Below are 20,499 nucleotides of genomic sequence, written 5' to 3'. Positions count from 1 at the left end.
GCAGACAGAGTTGGGTCAACAGCGTTCATAATTAAGTGGGCCAAGTGCAATATCGGAGGTAATTTTTTCGGTTGCCACCTTATCTGTGCAGCTAATTTGCATGTGACAATTGTGGTGGTTGTAATGAATCAGTGCTACAAGGAAGAGGAGATAAAAATAGCAGAATTTTTCTTACAATAATCCTTGTCCCAGCTATCAGTATTGTTTAATTATCTCTGTACTTTAATTAACTACTACTGTTGTGTGAAAGGTCTGTGAATGCATGTTCTTTTGAATATCAATATTGGAAAGGCCTTTGATGGTACTGGTTAGTTTAGGATCACTTCTGGAAGAGCTGAATGTGAATCAGAGAGAGATTTTTAAAACATGGGTAGATGGGACTTGAGGTCTGCTGGGACTCCTTTTGAAATGGATCCCTTTTAGGTCATCTTCTATCTTCATGCATAGTTTGCAAATTAGAGGTCAAATTCCCTGAGTGGTATTGTGCCTTAACTGCTCTGAATTGCTATCCATTGCTATTATCTGTGGCTAAAATAACCTTCTTTAATTAAGATTTCAATAGTTTTTAAGAAATAACTGCAACATGGAAAACTGTCTTCAGCTTTCCTCTTTATTTTTGCGAAGGTTTTAATTGCTAATGAAGTCATAAATATAAACACTGATAATAGAGCAGAGTGAGAGTTGAGGATAAGTATCGATATCAGTAGTTTAAAGGCAGTGTAATTTTAGAAGAATGCTACCAAATGATTTGTGATGTGTTCGGTCCATTCTTCCTAACATATTTTACAATCAATCTTTATTCTTGCCCAAGGCAGAATTTCAAGCTTCTGCTAGGGATGTTTCTAACATAGTCTTGTCAGGCTTGTAGGTGAAATAACAATTTCTTCAGTATCTCCAGGAATCTGATAAATCATTGTGACTTTAAAGTATGAGTTAAACATTTCACTCAATAATCATTCTCACAGATCTTGTTTTCATGTTAACAGTGGCAATACTAGTGAGAGGCAACCTTTCACTCATACTGAAGCTTGCTAAATTCTGGTCGTTTGCCAGTTCTTATTGGGAGACGAAATATGTGACACATTGCCTGAAATTTTTCACTGATAAGAAGCAGTTTTCATTATTAAAAACTGCATTTCTCTAGTTATTTCTTGCAAGCCTCTAAGGAAGAACCTCTTTTACTGTGTGAAAAAGCTATGTTGTGATGAAAATTTATAAACCTTGTGGCATATGATTGAGACAATGGAAAAGGATAGGCATGGTTATTCAGTGTGTCCTTAACCATCTTGTAAGCTGTTTTTAATTTGTTGCCAGCCAGAGGACAGTTTAGATGTCACCTATTTCAAAAGGATGCAGTTGACAGGGAAATTAGCATTAAGTGGGTGAGTAGTAAAGTGATATGCAGTGAGGATGGGACTCTTTTAAGTGAGCTATCGAATATATGCTTCAGGAAAGGACTCCTTCCCATTGGTGTAAGATGGCTGCTTACTTTGTTTCTTCTTTCTCTTCTACTTGGGTTGGAAAGGAAAAGGAAGAAAAGAGTTTTCTGGTGCTATTGGTCTGTTTTCTGTCTTTATGCATGCATAATCGAAGACTGTTCCTGTCTGCCCCTGCACTGCTACCACTCTTTTCTCTGAGCGGCAAGAATGATAGTACTCCCAAATAACCCTGCTAAGTGTACTACCTTTTATGTTATCTTTTTTCCTATCTGTTCCAAGTCATATTTCCAGCAACCCTGCTAACACAATTACAAGGTTTGCTGTTCTATCTCCATTTGGTTGCCCCCAGTTGTGCTACTGCAGTGACAAGTCTCAGGCAGCCAGTGATTCACTGCAATACAAATTGGAAGAAATAGTGATAAGACCCTTCAAACAATCACCAGGCCTTGTCTGCGATGCACCTAGACTGTGATCTTACTCATTGCAATACATTACATCCCACAGATGATGACATTTCAAAGTCTGTACTGATAGCATGTTGAAAGTGCTTCTGATTACTACTGGGGCAGCTGCAAGAGGGCAAAGGAGAGCATATTGCTGTAAGAAATAACACTGAGGCATATACCAGCACTACCCTATCAACACTATAATAGGCACAGGAGTCATCCTTCCCTTAGCTTCAACAACCCTGTTCTTGGGAAAATCACCTCCAGTGGCACTTGGCACTTGCAGCTCAATTTAGTCTCACCAATGTCTGCACAGCAAATGAATTCAAACTGGTGATCAGCAGTTCACTTCTTTTCCTTCTCTGGCTGACACAGATGAGCAGAGAAAAAGCTGGTCTAGTTGGTGCTGCCAGTACATAGACAGAATTCTTCCAGATCTTCAATTTCTTACATATTATTATTTAATTTTATAAAGGAAAGAAAGAGCCTCAAATGCAAAAAAGTTGGTTCTTTCTCTTTTTCTTCCAGTTAGTTTTTACTCTGTTTGCACACAGGAATGCATAGGCATTTATCTCTTCATTAAAGTTTTTTTCCAGAACTTTGATTGTCATGAAAATCCATGGAACTTCTCTCCAATCTTTATGAGATTATTAGCCGTAGTGAAGAGCAAGAATAAGACAAAAATGCATATGCAGGTAGTTTGGTCACCACATTCTCTCACTCCCAACTTCACTGGGTGAATTTTCAGATAAGTCTAGTGATATATCTGGCATCTCTTTCATAGTTTACCTGCTGTTTTTATTTTACTCAAGTGACATAACCAACCACTGGAATTTTCTTGATCTAGGTCTCTAGCACAGAACATATATGAGGATTAAAGACATAGGTACAAAAGGGAACAATGAGAAACAGTCTTGTGCCTGCCATCCTAGTGCATTATTTATTTTAATATCTTCGGGAACAAATCTTCAAAGTGCTTTTTTTCCTACAGAATGTAGAATGGATATTAGTCTTTAAAAAAAAAAATCTTTAAAGTTCTGTTTTGATAGTAGATGAAGTTGTCTATGAGTTTATGAATCATTTGTTTTGACTGTACTTTAGAGGTTCCTTGGACTGTCTAATGTATTTAAACCAGGATTTTTTTTTCTAATAGAGGCAGAACTTATGTTGCTGTAAACCTGACATATTCCAAATTAAATTGTATATAAAGATTCTGTATATATGTACTTAGACACTTCTGGATTCTAGCATTAAAACTGAAAGCAGTGTTTATTTGGATGGATGTACTAACTTCAGGTGGACGGTGCCAGAAGTGATTTTGTGTGGAACATTCCAAATAAATGCCAGTAAAGTCCTTAACTCATACTACAACATCATGGGTTTTGCTCTAACTTGTTTATACGAACTGTATCAGTCTTCGGCAGAGCTTCTGAGTTTTCTAAATTATATTTCCATATGCTTCCAGTCTCCTATCATGCAGCCATTTTTCTTTCATTCTTGAGCCCAATTGTTCTGTGAAGCTATTGCTTTTCTTACTCGAGAGATGAGTTTCCTCTGTGTCCTAACAGGGATAAAGATGATATTCTTGATAGTAGTGCAGAGCCACAAACCCTGAGGAGCATTAGCTGTACTATTCCCTCAATTGAACTTTGGAACCAGAGTATTTCCAGTTCATATGTAAGCCTATCCCTTACACATTTACATGACAGGAATTTCAACAGTATAAACTGCAACTGATGAGGTCTGAATCTGCCCTAGTACAGGGAATTTTTATATATTCCTACAGCTTTAATTCTGAGAAGTTTTCCTTCCAACTAAGTTTTCTTATAGATTTAGGAAAGCTGTAAAATCACCACAAAGCTTCTTACATATTTATTACATAATAAGAACAAGTAGAGATTGCTGTCCCATATTTTCTGTTATAAGAACCCATATTTTATTGTATATAAGCATATCAAAGTTAAATCTGTAGACTGAAATTCTCTAGGTGTCTAGAATTATTAGAATTATTTCATTTTGGTGAATGTTTCAGCTAATACAGCTCAGTTATTTTTGAGTCTGAAATAGTGTGAAAAGACATTATTGTATTCATATTTGTTTTAATTAAATTTGCCATGTCGTCTCTATAAAGTTAATTGAGGTTAAATTTGGCCCAGTTTATAATAAATGTGTGCACAGCATCTAAGAGAAGGAAGACAAATTCTCCTCTTATCCCTGATCTGCTGCAGCAAAAAGAAAGAAGTGAGGCTATCCTCATTCTCAATGTAGGAGGCTGTGAAAGGAGGCTGTAGGAGAGCAAAAAGAGAAATCAGGTAAAAAGAGAATCAGGTATTGGGATTAAGGGGAGATGGAAGGAGACACCAGGGAGACAGAAATAAGGGGGACTGTTTCTTTCCCTTCAGAGGCAGCTTTCTATGATCAATTTACTCTCCTTTATCAGCAAGGGAGAGAATTATTATCTGAAATTCCTCTATTTGCTCTTGTGGAGAGATAAAGAATAGGCTTGCCCCTTAGGAGGAGACAACAGGATCTGTTTTACAGGAGGGATGAGTGGCTGCTGCTGTTGACACTGATGGTAACACAGGAAAAGCTCCAAGACTGAAGCACAAGAAGACCAGGTTCTTGCCTTCACAGACTGAGGACAAGGAGGCAACATTAATTCCTGAATTAAAACAATGAAAGAAATGAAAAAAACCTAATGGCAAAGAAAAAAAAAAGACCTAGTGCAGAAAAAAGAAAAAAAAAATAGTAGAGAATTAACAAAATAATGAAAATAATGCTGTCTCTGCCAAGCAGCAACTTGGCACAAACAGGCAGCATTTTTCCTGTGCCTGAGTATTTGTTGAACTGGGTTGTAAATTTACAGTATTTTAAACTGAGTGCCAAGGTTTGTGACACCAGTAAACAGTATGTAGTAGCTCAGTGATGAGTACACCCTGATTGTGCATAAACATCATACAGTGATGATGGGTGAAATCTGGAAAACAGCGATGATGTAATTGATGTGGAATGTATTTCTTTAAAATAGTTTAAAAAGGGGAAGCGTTGCTCAAATAAGGAAGTGAAAGCAATAGCAGTAAACAAATTGCTGTGTTTATTAAAATGAGTGAAAATATATAGTCTGTTTTTTGGACAGGATCTCCCGTTGGCTCAATTTGCATAAAGCCATTTATGCTTGATATTTCTAGCAGCAATGACCTAAAATGCAGGGTTTTTTTTTTTTTATTTTTTATTTTTTACTCCAGTTCTTCCTTAAATTTACAGTCCTCTTTAGGTTAGTTAACCTAGAAAGGAAGAAAAGGAGAAATGACATTTTGTATGTGTTTGCCAGGAAGATAAAAAGGGTATTAACCCCACCTTATCACTACCACAGTTTGCACAGCCTGTGCTGCATGCACTCTTATACAACATGATGTACTTAAAATGACATGATTGCACAGCTTCTCTCTTCATAGCAGCACTGTTCTTTCAAGATATGATTTGCAGCCTTGTAGCCTTAAATCATACCCCTTACTGTGAAATATAATTTTAAATGTAATAGCTTTGTAATGTTTCCATGATTGCCTTACAAAGACCTCCCTTAGATTTTGCAAGATATTCTGCAGAGTAGCACTTAAGAGTCCTCAAGAGTACATCTGTAAACTAATCAGACCATCTGAAAGGAGAGAAGATTTAGCAGGCAAACAGGGTGAAGCATTGCTTATTTCGCTGTGCTTTTTGAAAGAAAGCCATGTTGCTGTGGGACAGGAGATTTGATATTCAGAAATAATTCGTACCCTTTGTTAAGCCCTGATTCAGCAAAGTATTAAAGTATGTTCTGTTATGAGCTTCCCAGCTTTTGATTTTGCTGCTCCTTAAGATCTCTACTGAATCAGAAGCAGCAAGCTAAATAGAATGGTGGAGATAAAGTTTTTCATGGATTTGCTTGCATAAAGCCTATTTCATGGTGATGTTAAATGAGTGCAAATAGTAAAAATTCTTCGTTTCAGCAAATTAGCATCATAAGGTTCCTCTAGGGGTAGGAGTTTAGAAAGGTCATCTGCTTTTTTGTTGGATTGCTTCATAACTGTAAAAAAGTTGGAAGCTTTTTTATCTTTTGGTCTGAAATGAAGTAGCCTAAATGGAATGCAGGATTGTCAGCCTACTTTGAATCGTCTTGGTGTGATCCCTGACTGCAGTTCACATTTTAAATTACTGTTGTGCCTCCTGTGACTCATTATAGTCACTGCCTAATCAAGTACCTCATCCTTCAAATGCTAAACTTTCCACCTTTGTGTTGCCAGACTCCTTGAACTGCACTTTCTATGGCCCACTCTTTGGGTGAACTTCATGATTATCTTTTAGGAGTCATATTACCCTGTTACTTGTGTAGTTGTACTTTGTTTCCTACTGCTAGAAGATCCTAAGAATAGAGGCTTTAATTGCTTATTTTTTGTGGACTTTTATTTTGTGTATTGTTTAGACAGATGGTCTTTAACTGGTGTTTGCATGTCAAGAATTTTTTGACCTGCCTGCAAGCGGTGAGATAAGAGCAGTGATGGGTAATGTTTGGGCTGCACTGGTACATCTAAATTCAAGGGGATGGAGATATGCGGGGTTTGTGGATACCACTCTCACTCTTAGGTTTCTTCAGCATTCTACTGATAAGTAACTAAAGAGTTTTATCCTCATCCATTCTGCTTTTCTTACTATGTGTTAAATATTGTTAAGACTGAATTAAAGTGAACATAACTGGGAGGAGAATGAAAAAAATTAAGAGTTTTGGAATATTTCTATAGCCATGTCCTTGGTTCCAGTCAAATGAAAGAAGGTTCATATCTGATTTTTGGCTTTACTGGGAGCTACAGTTTCTCTACTGATATGGGTGTCAGCAGTATAGCAGTGGTCCATGAATTCAAGTGCCCTCCGCCATATTTTGTCAATTTGACAGTGAATGCCATCATCAGTCATTTGTTAATCTTTTCCAATATAATAACTTAAGCAAAATGTTCCCATGTAAAACCAGCAGAAGGGGCTTGTTTCAAGCTGTTGAAGTCATCTGCTCTTTTTTCATTTTTTTTCTACCCTTTTTCCTCTCATTTTAGGGAAGCAATGTGATGGAGGACCAAGATCTCTTGGAAATAGGAATACTTAACTCTGGACATAGACAGAGAATACTCCAAGCAATTCAGCTTCTCCCAAAGGTATAGTTTCTGCTATTATCCAAGTGTGAGAACTAGCACCTACAGCTTTCACATTTTTTAAAGTTAAAAAACATAAACATAATTCCCTACTGGTCTTGTTACCATTTGTTGTATGTGCAAAAGTATAATAAAGTAATATCATTACATTGAACCCACTTTGTATGGACAATTAACAAATAAAGCAAAGGAATGTAAAATCTGCAATTTCAAATTACAGCTTTTAAGAATTCATTTTAATTTCTTCTAGTTTTTTAATCTTTTTATACACTCTGTCATTACACATGTGAATAAGGCTGTCAATGAATACTGGATGTTTGACCTGAAAGTACTTTTCCCTTTGAAGAAAGAATCTTATAAGTATTCTTCATACCTTTGGATGAAACATGTTTTTCCTAATACTTGCCTTTTATGTATGATTTGGAGACTTCCTATAGGCTCCATATTTGATTTACTGCTTTGTATTTTTGTTTCTCAGCTGTGGACATAACAACTTGCAGTCATTTTCCAATCATTTTTTAGTTCTAGCTGATTTAAGCTACAGATTTTAAAATCAGCATTATAAAAGCATGGTTCTTATATTTTGCACAACAGCATGATATCAGTGCAGGCTTCTGCTAGTGTTCCTAAACAAAGAAATTTGAATAGGTAAGTGAAAGAGATAGTGGGCTAAGCATGAAAACTTACTGATTTTGTGTAAGGAAACTGTGTAAGGAAAATGAATGGAAATCCATAGACACCACTAATTCTCACAGGGCTGCCATGAGAGATACTGAGGCAGGAATAGCATCTGGTGTAAAGTGCATGGAGTACTCTGGAGTTTGGGAGCAGCATGTGTGGAATGATCAAGGTAAAGAGAGATTAAACTGTTTGCAGTGTGACAGTGATGGAGAGTGAGAAGAGCCATTAAAGGATTTTTCAGTTTGGATCATGAGTCTGATTCTGCCAAGAGGATTTTTGATTCATCATAGTTAGTTAGAAAAGGTTTTATGGATTGCCTGTAAAAGAGAACAAGGGTTTATTTTGTATAGGAAATATGTAAAGTTGTGAATTGCTTCCACTGATGGATGTGCTAGACAATCTTTGTATACTACAATTTGAGTCTGTGCACTGAAACAACAAACATGATTAAAGACAGTAATATTCCATATACCATATTAGACAAGTGAGAAAAATGGTGCAAGTATTAGTGTATATAAAAGTAGCATTTGATGAATTACAATAGATATAGTTTAAATGTGAATTTATGAATTATTCAACAATGCTATCATTCAAAAAAAATCTTTGCAATTTTAATCCCTGCTCTTAGTTGATGTATTTTGTTTGTTTTTCATATTTCATGAAGAAACCAACTCTTTTTTATTCATTTAAATTGTTCAGAATTAATGAATGATTTTTTAATATTCTATGTTTTAGTGCTATATGAAAATATTTATAATTATCAAAGAATCATAGAATGGCTTAGATTGGAGGGAACACTAAAGATCATCCAGTTCCAACTCCCCTTCCATGGTCCGGGTTGCCAATTACTAGATCAGGCTGCCCAGGGTCCCATCCAAACTGGCTTTGAATGCCTCCCGAGATGAGGCATCCACCACATTCTCTGTTCCACCACCTCACTACTCTCTGAGTGAAGAATTTCTTCCTAAGATCTAATCTATATCTCCATTCTTTTAATTTAAAGTCATTTCCCCTTGTCCTTTCATTATCAGATCATTTTAAAAGTAGATCCTCCTCCTGCTTGTAAGCTCCCATTCAGGTAATGGAAGGTCACAATGAGGTCTCTCCAGAGCCTTCTTTTCTTCTCCAAGCTAAACAAGCCCAACTCCCTCAACCTATCTTCATTGGAGGGCTCCAGCTCTTTGATTATACTTGTGGCCCTCTGCTGGGCCTGCTCAAACAGCTCCACATCCTTCTTGTGCTGACATAGTACTCCAGATGGGACCTCATGAAGGCAGAGTAGAGGGAGGCAATCCCCTCTCCCTCCCTGCTGGCCACCCCTCTTGATGCATCCTAGGATACTGTTGGCCTTCCAGGCTGCAAGAACATGCTATTGTCTTATGTCCAGCTTTTTGTCCATCAGGACCCCCAAGTCTTTCTCCACAGAGCCACAATGAATTCTCCCAGTCTGTAATTGTATCTGAGATAGCCTCAATTCAAGTGTAACACCTTGCACTTGGCCTTGTTAAACCTCATGCACTCACTTTTCAAGCATGTCCAGGTCCCTCTGGTTGGCATCCTTCCCTTCCATTGTGTCAGCTGCACCACAGCTTGGAGTCATAAGTAAACTTGCTGAGGGTACACTCCATCCCACTGACTATGTCATTAGTAAAGATGTTGAAGAGCACTGTCCCCAAGATGGACCCCTGGGGGACACCACTTGTGACCAGCCTCCACCTGGACACAGAACTGTTGGAAACAACCCTCTGGCTACAACCATCCAATCAATTCTTTATCCACCTGATAGTCCAGCCTTAAAATCTATTTCTCTCCAAATTGGAGATAAGGATGTGGTGTGGGACAACATCAGTGAGAGTAAGTCCAGATAGACAACATCAGTTGCCCTTCTGTTGTCCATCAGTCCCATCACTCCATCATAGGAGGCCACGCAATTGGTCAGCCATGGTCTGCCCTTGGTAAAGCCATGCTGGCAGTCTCAGATCACCTCCTCATCTTGCATGTGCCTTAAGATCTCTCCCAGGAGGATCTGCTCCATGATCTTCCCAGGCACAAAGGTGAGGATCATTGGCCTGTAGTTCCCCAGATCTTCTTTCTCCCTTTCTTGAATATGGCAGTGGTGTTTTTCAGTCACAAGGAACTTCACCTGAAAGCCATGATTTTTCAAATATGATGGAAAGCAGCTTGGAAGCTACATCAGCCCATTCATTCAGAGCTCTGGGATGTATGTTGTCTGACCCTGTAGACTTGTACACGTTCAGCTTCATGTGCTAGTCTTGGACTTGCTCCACTCTTGCCCTGTGAGAGATTTTGCTCCTCTGGCCCCTGCTTACAAGTTCAGGGACATGAGAAGCCTGACTGATTATGAAGACCAAGGCAAAGAACTTGTTCAGTACCTCAGCCTTCTCCATGTCTGAGAAGGTCAGCTCTCCCCTTATATTTATGAGAGGGGGCACATTCTCCTTTGCCTGTCATTTCTGACCAGCGTATCTAAAGAAACCCTTCTTGTTGTTCATCACATCCCTTGCCAATTTTAATTCCATCTATGCCTTGGCTTTTCTGATCCCATCCCTGCACAGCTGGACAGCATCCCTATATTCTTTCCAGGCTATCCCTCCCTGCTCCTACTGCTTTTACTCTTTTTCCCCTGAGCCTGGACAATGGGTTCTTTCTCAGCCACACTGGTTTCCTGCCTCTTTTGCCTGATTTCTTATTCTGGGGGATGGAACACTCTTCTGCTTTCAGACAGGCATCCTTGAAGTGCTGCCAGCTCTGCTCTGTTCCTTTCTCCCTAAGGACAAAGGTTGAATATCCTCATCAGGATGAGAGCCTGCAAGAACAACACTTCTTGCAGCTAAAGCAAGAAGGCCTCATCAACAGACTCCTCTTGATCAGATGGCCTGTAGTAGACCCTGATCACCAGATGCCCTTTATTGATCCATAATTTTAATCCATAGGCTCTCAACCTGTTCATGACTACTTCTCAGAGGCAGCTCTTCTCAGTCTATCCACTTCTTAACTTAGAGGGCAACTCCCACACACCTCCCACCTTGCCTATCCCTCCTAAAAAACTAATAGCCATCAATCATGGTATTCTAGTTCTATGAGTCATCCCACCATGTTTCCGTGACAGCAATGATAGTTTTTCAATTGCACCATGGTTTCCATTTCCTCCTGCTTATTACTTCCCATGCTGTGTGCATTGGTATAAAGGCACTTCAGCTGGCTTTTGGCCACATTACCTTCTTGAAGAAGCTCTAAGACCTCTGGAATGAAGTTGAGATTTTCCCCCATTGATTCATAAAGTGACAGTGTTCCCTGAATCTTTCTTTTCCTCAGCAGTACATCCCCTTCCCCCCTTAAATCTAGTTAAAGCCCTGGTGATGAGTTCTGACAGCTTACTGCCTTGGATCTTCTTGCCCCTCCAGATCAATTGTGTCCCTCCCCAACTCAGCCTTCCCAATTTATAGAAGGTGTGTCCAAGATCATAGAAACCAAAGCCCAGGGCATGACACTATCCATGCAGCCATTCATTTAATTGGTCTGTTATTTTCCTCCTGCCTGAACCTCAGTCTCTCTCCAGCCAGTAGGACTGAGGAGAACTTTACCTGAACTTCGGTTTCTTTCAGCGTGTTCCCAAGTGACATTTATTTTTTTTTTTTTATTTTCCAGTCCCAGCTTCATGAGACCCAGTTTGAAAGACAGGAGTGGATAGTAGTCCTCTGGCTTTATCTTACGTGGTATCTTTTTCCTTATATATATAAGTCTATATCTCAAATGCAGGCTGGCAGGCAGTAAACCTTTCTAGAAGGCAAGATCTCATCTGGATGGCAAATGAGTGCCTCAGCATCCCTCAGCAGATTCTCCAATTACTGAGACCCTTCACCTTTTTTTAATTGCACTGGTTGTGACTCTGGTTCTTGGTTAGATCTTTTTAATGTGGTTGCCCCTTTCTGGTTCCAAACCTCCATCTATGCCTTCTCCTTCCACCCCATAGCTTCATATCTATTGGCTAGGGAGTCTTTGGTAGAGAGGGGGGGATGGGCTTGTCCTCCTGACCCAAGCAGAGACAAGGTTCTTGTCTCCTTCATCCTGAACATTTTGCCCTCTGTCGGGTTGGAAACCTTCTTATCTTCTTCCCCTTGATGGGGCATAAGACAGAGCTATTGGGCTGCCTGTACCACTGCATAATGCCAGGCATCAATCTCTCCAGCTGCTGGATATATCTCAGCCTGGCAACTTCCTCTCACAGCCTGGTTAGCTGCTCAAAAAGATCATCAAGCTGGGTGTGCTTGCACCCGCAACATCCTCACTCACCTCAGTCCTTTGGATGACTTCCAGATTCTGAAGCTTCCCACAGCCAGAGGTCTGGGCAGCAATGTTGCCCCCTAGGAGGTCCACCTGTGTAAACGTGTGAGCCTGGAAAGATTATGGGCCCTCCATTAGAGTTGTGGTCATCATCTTAGTTTCAGTGGGGTGCCTCACCCACAAGAAAGGAGCAAGCTCCCTAACACCTTCCCTGTTTGCCTTGCCAGCGTCAACTGTAGCTCAAACTGCCGTACCCATCTGTCTGCACATCCTGTTCACAGCACCCCTGGGAACATCCTTTGTATGAGCAAGGGTTGGATGCCATCACTCCCAGCTCTGTCCACATTGTGTTAGAGCTGCTTCCCATCACTGACTTCAGTCTTCCCACTCAGGGGAGGCAGGGGCCACTTTTTGCAGTTTTTCCACCATTTTGTTGCAATTTTGCCTCTGCAAAGCATCCATTGGTGCCAGGAAGATGACTTTTCTCACTCTTCAATACTGATTTCCTAAAGAATGGTGGTATCTCTGTATTTCAAACACCACTAGTATATTTAGGAACTATTTGCTAATGCCTGATGTAGTTTTAAATAGGAAAAAAAATCCAGGTATTTATCCAAATATAGATCAATTTATTTTGTATTTTCTTATACTGTGTTTAACTATTATAAAAAGGCATGTATGAACCAGAATTCTCAAAATAGAATATTTTTCCTTAATAATTCTGTATTTGAGGAAAACATTTCATATGGGAGTAAGCTAATATTTTTGTAACAGATAAGGAGAGTTGGAATCTTTTTTTGCTTGTCATTTTATCCTTTTTGTTAGATTAGAGATAGCAGCCCACATTCTCATCTTACACTAATGTAGTTTAAGTTATTCAAGTTTCACATTAATATTAACTAGAGTACTTTATGGTTTGTTATTATTAGATAAGGTTAAGATGTGACAGTAGAAATATAATTTGTAAAGTTAATTCTTAAAAGGGACATATTTTATGCATGACACCAGTTTTAGAGCAAATGTCTTAGCAGAGTTTGATATTACATTCAGAATTTTTTTTGTGTGTTAACAGAATGAAATCAATAAATCTTTGGAAATGGATTTTATATGTTTTATTTAAAGGAAGTTCAGATGTGTAGAGAGCCAGAGACCATGCCTGAAAGTATACTAAATTTGCAAGTACAAGGACTTCAGAAAAAAACTAATACTGAGGGAGTACTTGTTTGCAAGATATGCATAATTGACTAAGAAAACAATAGAAGTCACAATGTGTCATTTTCAGTTATCTCGGCATCCAGAGTCTATGTGCAAGTGAATTCTCAATGGATTCCTAAGTGGTTGAAAATAATTATCCTAGCTCATCTGAGGACCTAGATGAGAAAAAGGAATTTTTTCATGTCAGTTGCTCAGTATAAAGCTCCTTCTCCCAGCCCGTAATGGGAACACATTCTCTCATTTGACAGATGGAAGAATGTTGTTAGCTTAAAGCACCATTTTCCTGGCTTCAGAGCTATTCTTATAGTATGCAGCTTGTTCCTTCCTGCACAGAGAGGTTTCACGTCTGAGAATCTTGTAGCAGTGGCATGCAGGCAGCAAGTCTGTTTCCTGGGTGCTTTGCAGAAGCAGACAAAAAGTAGGACATGAGTGGGGTATTGAGCACATGCTCTCTGTAAATAGTGTTATATGAGCAGTAAAGCTGTGCTTCTAAAAAGCGCTAAATCTATTACTCATATGTAACACCCATTTGTGTAAGCACATTAAATCTGGCATTTAGGAACACAGAACTACTTTGCCTGTGCCTGTTAACTATGCTGTGTTTATAGCAGAGGGACCACATCATATATTTGCTATTTGCTATCAGTTGGTTTAGGTGTTGCAGAGATTAGCAATCTATTTTGAATCCTGGTGTTTAATTCTCTCTCATTCAGCACAGCTAACAGATAGATCACCAGCACTTCCATTCCTAATGACAGTGACCAAAGGAGGAGATGCTACAAAGTGGGTATCATAACATTTATGTCCCTTTCTAGCAATGACTTCTTGGTTTTGTTATGGTCTGCTGGAATTGAAGATGTAAAACAGGTGTCAAGGGAAGTGCTTTCTTTCCTGCTGTTTTTCTTCCTTCTACCACCTCTCAAAGTTACTTACCAGACTTGGAAGGAGGTCACTCACCAGCTCATTACACTGTTTCTAAGGCCATAAGGACAGAAAAAAAAAGTGTTAGATTCAGCATAGCAGAGAAGTTTTTCAACTCTGAAACACAAAGGAATGGATCAGTAGAACAGAGCAGTTGTTAGAAACATCCATGCTATAGTTCAGGATGTTTATCTCAGACTAGTGCTTCTATTCATGTGCTTCAAAGCTGTCTGATGAAAGTAGTCCCGCTAATGTTCTCCTTTTTTCCTTCTGTTAGTGAGCTACACCTGATGGGACATGAAATCATTTCTCTGTTTCATGTAAATTACAGTAGCTATCACTGGTCCTGTCACCATTGCCCATTGAGCAAGTCTTATTTCTTTTCATGCTTTTTTACATTGTTTTTTGTGGCTGACTCCATAGTGCCTACTCTCTCCCCTGAGGCAAGCTAATATGCTAAAGGAGAGAAAGTGCTATTTTCTATAATGACATCCTGAATGTCCTAGACTTTCTGCACATACTTCTGTCTGAGAAAGAAGATACTGATAATTACTTTCTGGATGTCTTTCCTAGTGTGGCTATTTTTCTCCAGGTATTCACCCTTTGTAAGCTCCATCAGGACCCCTAATGGGATCCACATTCCCATCTGAAACCTTTCCCAGATCAGGGGGACTCAGTTCTCCCATAACTTTTACTCTTAAGGCATAGCCAGCTAATCCTTGTGACTAATGCAGACTTGGTGGTAGAGTTGTCAACCACTTGATTCAAATCTTTGTGTCTCTTGAAGAGCATAATTTCATTCAGACACATTTCCTATAAATACCCCATAGGTGAAGCTGAAGAGATTGTTGGGTTTTCTGACCATCACAAAAAATAACATTAGTAAAAGGTGGAGAAAATAAATTAGAGATTGTATTTGGTGCATTCCTGCTTCTGGTCTTCTGATTTACTTTCCTCCAAAAAGAAAACTATATTGTAGTGTACATACAAGTATAAGGTATAATGGGTACCCAAAATATTCTGCAAACCAAACCAGTGTGAAGTGGAGGCAATGTCAGTTTACTTTTAAGTCATGCTTTGGCAGCAAACCATAGTACTGTTGGGTTAAGGAGAATGTTGCTAGTTCAACCTCTGGGTGCAGTTGACAGCGTATTGTTGAATGGAAACCAGTCAGGGCTACTGAGGACACAAGAGAGGGTGAGTGTTGCCAGTTATGTGTCGGTCTGTTGATCTGTTGTAAATCTCCAGCAGTATGTGCTGAAGTACTAACAAATACCCAAGGGGCTGCTCTCAAAAGTTATCATCATAGAAACTCTTGAGATCAAAGGCCACACATTCTAATTATTTCACAAATTTCTTATTTAGGGCTTCTTAAGATTACATCATATCAAACAGAAATGTCCTGAACTGTCACATAAAGCATCTCAGTAACACTGAATGTTCTTCCCTTGTCCCACATACGGTGACTGGTGAACAACGAGTCTCTTAAGTCTTCTGGATGTGGAACTAACTATTTCAAATTTTCCAAAGGAAAAAATATGTTTGCGTGCATCTATTTTTCTTTTCATTCAGAAGACGGATTCAAACTGCAAAAAGTTAGAGAAAGGATGCTTGATAATCTTTTGTAATGCTGGTAATGTTCTGTAGGAAACTCTGAACTTAATTCATGATCATCTGGATTTTGCATTAGTGCAGGATGCTGAATCAGGCTATGCTGCAAAGTGAATGTGACTATATTGTCTTTTTATATTAAGCTCCACAGGAAGACTGAAAGATTTTGACTAGCAGAAAGAAAAGTCAAACATTATTGGGACACAGCTTCAACTAGTTGATTTTTTTAATATGTGGCAAGGTGGAAAAGAAACACAAAACTTTTGTGTATGGCTCTTTCTTACCCACTGTGCCTTTGCAGGCAGGTCCTTGTTTTCACCCAGTGACATTTGCAGCATCAGCAGCAATTAAAAAATCTACTCAGATCTGTAGGAAGTTCTGCTGTTCTGCTTGAGAACTGTCTCTCTTTTCCTGTCCTGATTCCCCCTCAGCCTTCTCCCCTTACCACAATCCAGAATTAATCAGATTGGTAATTGATAGTTTTGTATACATTCCTGGGAGAGATGATTAAATGTCTCAGAAAGGCCAACATTTTATAAGAAAGCATTATGTACCTGCTAAAAAGATCTTGCAAACCTACACAAGTGTGTAAATTCACTGTAATCTCTGCTGTCATTTAAAAAGCTGTGAAAGTCGAGTCATCTCCTTCTCCTTATGCAGAGGATAAAAAGCTTGGTTTTAATACAGTGATGAGATCCGCCAGATAATGATATAACCTGTAGAGAAAATAGCATTAGTTCCCCTCTGTCTGAGATGAACACAATAAACTAGTAACAGTTGTTTTGTTGAATTCACCAGTGCATACATGATTATTGTAAAGCTCCATTTCTGTTTACTTGGACACCTGTAAGAGACAAAAAGTCAGGTAAAGTACCATTTATTCTTACATAAAACACAGTATAGATACACTAGTGATACACTTCTAAAAAAACTGGTATACATGCTGTCTCTTGTCAAGGATTTCTCAACCCAGAAGAATGCTATTTGATATTAACATCTGGCTATGAGAAACTGCCCTTCCTGGCTTCTGCTTTCTATTCATTTCAGAGGAAGCAATGCTAGTGAAAGATCAGTGAGACTAAGAAGAGAAATCTCCTGTGTTTTGTGTCTTCCTCTGTGCTTAGTTTATATCATATTTTCTTTAACATTTCTTTTTCTCTATCGCTCCTAAATCCTATGGGCTTCATGCTTAGATTTTTTAACAGTCAGCATTCTAAAATCATCTGCAATGAAACAGCTAGCAACGATACTGCTCTTTAAATAGAGTAACCTAATGAACTGGAAGCACCGTCTGTGGAAGAACAACTGCTTCTATTTATGAGCAGTTAATCATTGAAAGGCTGTATTTAGAACAGTCAAGACTTGAATCTTAGAAATTTTATACCAGTCAAACAGTGTGGACATATGTGGTTAGATGTTTGACACCACTGGTACATCTGTTGGCTCTGGTATGAAATGATTGAAAATATGGTCAGTAAAATGGGAAGTCTTTTTCTATCAAAAACAAACAGTAATGAACAAAACAAACAAACAATCAGCAGTTAGCATCAATGAATTATTCTCAATGATCTGTGAGAGGAGACTGAGATTATGGTGTAATATAGGAGAAAGGTACACACAGTTCAAGAGCTGTTACTTGTTAAGGAGAATATGAATACAAAGCAACTAAAGTACATGCTGTAAGAAAGTAAATTGGCAGTGTTTCCAAACAGCTGTATTACAAACTGTTTCTATTTTTATTTAAAAACTCCATAACATTTTATATGAAACGTAGGTACTGTTAATGATACTATCACGTCTAGATAGCCAATCTGTCAAAGAATATTTGAAAGCAAAAAATTCAGCCAGCTAAGAATGACAGTTAATAAGTTAGATGATGATATTAACAGACATAACAAAACTTTCCATAGGAGGGAATTGATAGTGAAAGTTTATTAGTTTTCACATATTGGGCACATTTTAGAAAATTTGTTTAGAAAAGAGATTGGTTCTTTTTTTTTGTGCCAAAACAAATTATTGCTTTTTGGCTGAAACTGCTGGTAGATATCCTAGTCCTGAGATTAATTTTCTGTCTTTGGTGTCAGGGAGCAGGAGGCAGGGTCCCCACACCATAGCTGGAGAGCTCAGAGCCGAGAGGGGTGCTGGGGACATAGGGTCATGCTGTTGCCGAAAAGGACAAAGCAACTGTCCAAGAAGAGCAAGGCAGGAATGGTGTCAATAACTGGGAACATTCACAGCATAAGGCAAATCCGCAAAGAGGACAGTCTGAGGTTGATTTCAGAGGATGAGTCAGTGGGAAGGATCAGCAAGGTACTGGTGAGGTACAGGTGTATCTACAGCATAGCTCAGGTGATGGCCGAAGGCATGGGCCTGAGCTCAATTTCAACTTCTGCAGGCTCCATCAAGATTTCTTAGTGCACTCTGTGTGGGTATGACCCATGGTTACTCAGATGCACAATACCTGATTTGGCCTTCAACACAGGCAGCCAAACCACTGAATCACAGATGAGGCAGGAAGAGACCTCTGGTTGCACCTGATCTAAATCCCCTTCTCAGGCATGGCTGCCTAGAACAGGCTGCCAAGGCACGTGTTTTGGTGTCTTTTGAAGATCTTCAAGAAGGAAGACTGCACAGAGTTTTTGGGCAACCAGTTCCATTGCTCCTTCTCTTGCACAGTAAAGCACTTCCCAGTGTTTCAATGGAACACCCTGTATTCCAGGCTTTGGGGCAGAGAGATGGGAAATGTTGCATACTCTCCTGGTGCCTGACAATACTCCAGTGCATGTTCACATAGGCTGCTGAGTGACTTGATGATAATTTTGTCTGTTGGCACCAAGAGTGTGAAATTGCGGCATACATTTCAAGTCATTCTCAGCATTTTGCTTATTGGGATGTTCTGTGTTTCCATGCTTGCATCCCTTTGCAAATCAGTAGGATTTGTATCTGTTTTTCCCTTCTGATGGAGATCTCCTTTGAGAACTCAGAATTCAGAAACTTCCAATGCCGTGTTTGCTTTTCATAGAAACTCATGGGCTTTCAGTATTATGTGCTAAACAGCATGAGGTTTCTTAATCAGCAGGTGAGAAGAAAAATAGTGCTAAAATCAATATTTATTAAAGTTTAAATAGTAATAAGCAAAAGAAGGACTTTGCAGAATATTCTCTGTCTGAATTCTCTGAAAATTGCTTCAAAAGTGCTTCACTTTTGTCTATATCAGAAGGGAAACAAAAATACATATTTCAAAAGTCATGGGTTCTGTGCAGACCTCATACATCTTCTTCATATCTTCTCTCTATATAGATTTTTCTTCTGTTTATTGGGCCCCTTCTTTCCAAGTGTCTGTTGTTTAACAATAACTTATTTCAAATCACCCCTAGAAATAAGCTTTCCAAGAAGCAAAGCTGACAGGGTTCTCCTTGGTTTCGCAGTCTGCCGGACAGACCTTTAGTATAAAATTGGAAATAAATCTGAATGACAGCGAAAGAAGCATTTGCCATTCTTTTGGCATTTGGAGCTTTCATTCTAAATCAGGATGAAACTAACTTCCAAAATGTCAAGATCAGTAACAAAACTGAATTCATAGTCTTAACTTAATTCTTGCCTTTTGACTCTCACTTCCTAATATGAATCCTTCGCTTCAGAAGTGACCTGGAAGGTTACAATTCCCATAGTTAATTATGGGAATTCTCTCTCTTATATGATTTCAGGTAATGATTTCACTGCGTCATTTAAATATTTCCTTAATATTTTATACCCAACATCTGTAGCAAAAGACCAAAGAGTGAACTGTCAAATCCATGATGAAGTGTGTCTGCATCCTTCCTTTCTGCTACTGCAGGAAACCGAGATCAAGATCATGGTTTGCTGGCTTTCTGCATTTGAACAGATAGACAAACACTACTTTGGATTTCAAATTTCTTTGTTGTTTTTTTTTCCTCTGCTTTGAATTCAGATTGCATTTCAGATAAACTTTGAGAAATAAACTGGTTCAGGCAAGGTGTTAAGATCTCTTCTTTTTAAATTACTTTGTCACTTCAAACTTAAGCTCAAAGCATTATATTTTTGTCATACTTCCAGTGTTTCTCAGAAAGTGGCAGTGTATATAAGAAGGCAGAAATGGGAGACTGCCTTTCAGCATGCACAGTACCACCCTTGCATATTCTGGAGATGCTGTGCTGAATGTAAAGCCTTAAACTCTGAAACTGCTCAGAAGTTCAGCAATTCAGTGTATTATCAAATTAGCCAGAGTTAAATGTCAATTCAAGCAAGAATGTCAGTGATATGCAAATAGTGATGTTGAAAATTGAGGCTATTGCTTTTTTTTTTTTTTTTTTTCCTATTTCTTTGCTTCTTTGCCACTGTTGCAAATTTCTTTGTAATTCCTAAGAGTATGTCATAACTAATTGCACAGGTAGAGGCTTTATTCATTTTGTCTTTAAAGGCTATCTTGAAAATCTTCTCCTGTGTCACTAAGAGGCAATTTGGAAAGAAAAATCACAGTTCTTTACTTCTTAGTAGTTTTACAACATTCCAGAAAATTAGATGCTAGTTGGATTTCTTAGTTTATTTTTATGAAAATAGAATGTATATGATTATGCTTTTTCTTCTTGTGTTGATTTATAATGCATGTGGTGCTTTTCTGTGTACATCATTCTGTCAGTTTTGTTCCAGTAATATTGGTTTCAGTTGTCCAGTCTCAAT

At 38.7% G+C, this 20,499-nt stretch overlaps 1 protein-coding gene across 16 annotated transcripts in view; it reads left to right on the top strand.

Annotated features, from left to right (window-relative positions):
• ANKS1B (ankyrin repeat and sterile alpha motif domain containing 1B) overlaps positions 1–20,499 on the top strand; it is a 402,720-nt gene that overhangs the window by 226,688 nt on the left and 155,533 nt on the right. For all 16 annotated transcript variants that reach the window (XM_048933569.1, XM_048933568.1, XM_048933550.1 and 13 more), the window contains one exon: positions 6,970–7,068. In XM_048933569.1, coding sequence (XP_048789526.1) covers positions 6,970–7,068 — 99 coding nt within the window. The remainder of the gene's footprint in view (positions 1–6,969; positions 7,069–20,499) is intronic.

This window comes from Lagopus muta, chromosome 1 (assembly GCF_023343835.1).
Source record: "Lagopus muta isolate bLagMut1 chromosome 1, bLagMut1 primary, whole genome shotgun sequence".
NCBI lineage: Eukaryota > Metazoa > Chordata > Aves > Galliformes > Phasianidae > Lagopus > Lagopus muta.
The sequence above is the reverse complement of the archived record's forward strand: the minus strand, read 5'-3'. Positions and strand labels throughout refer to the sequence as shown.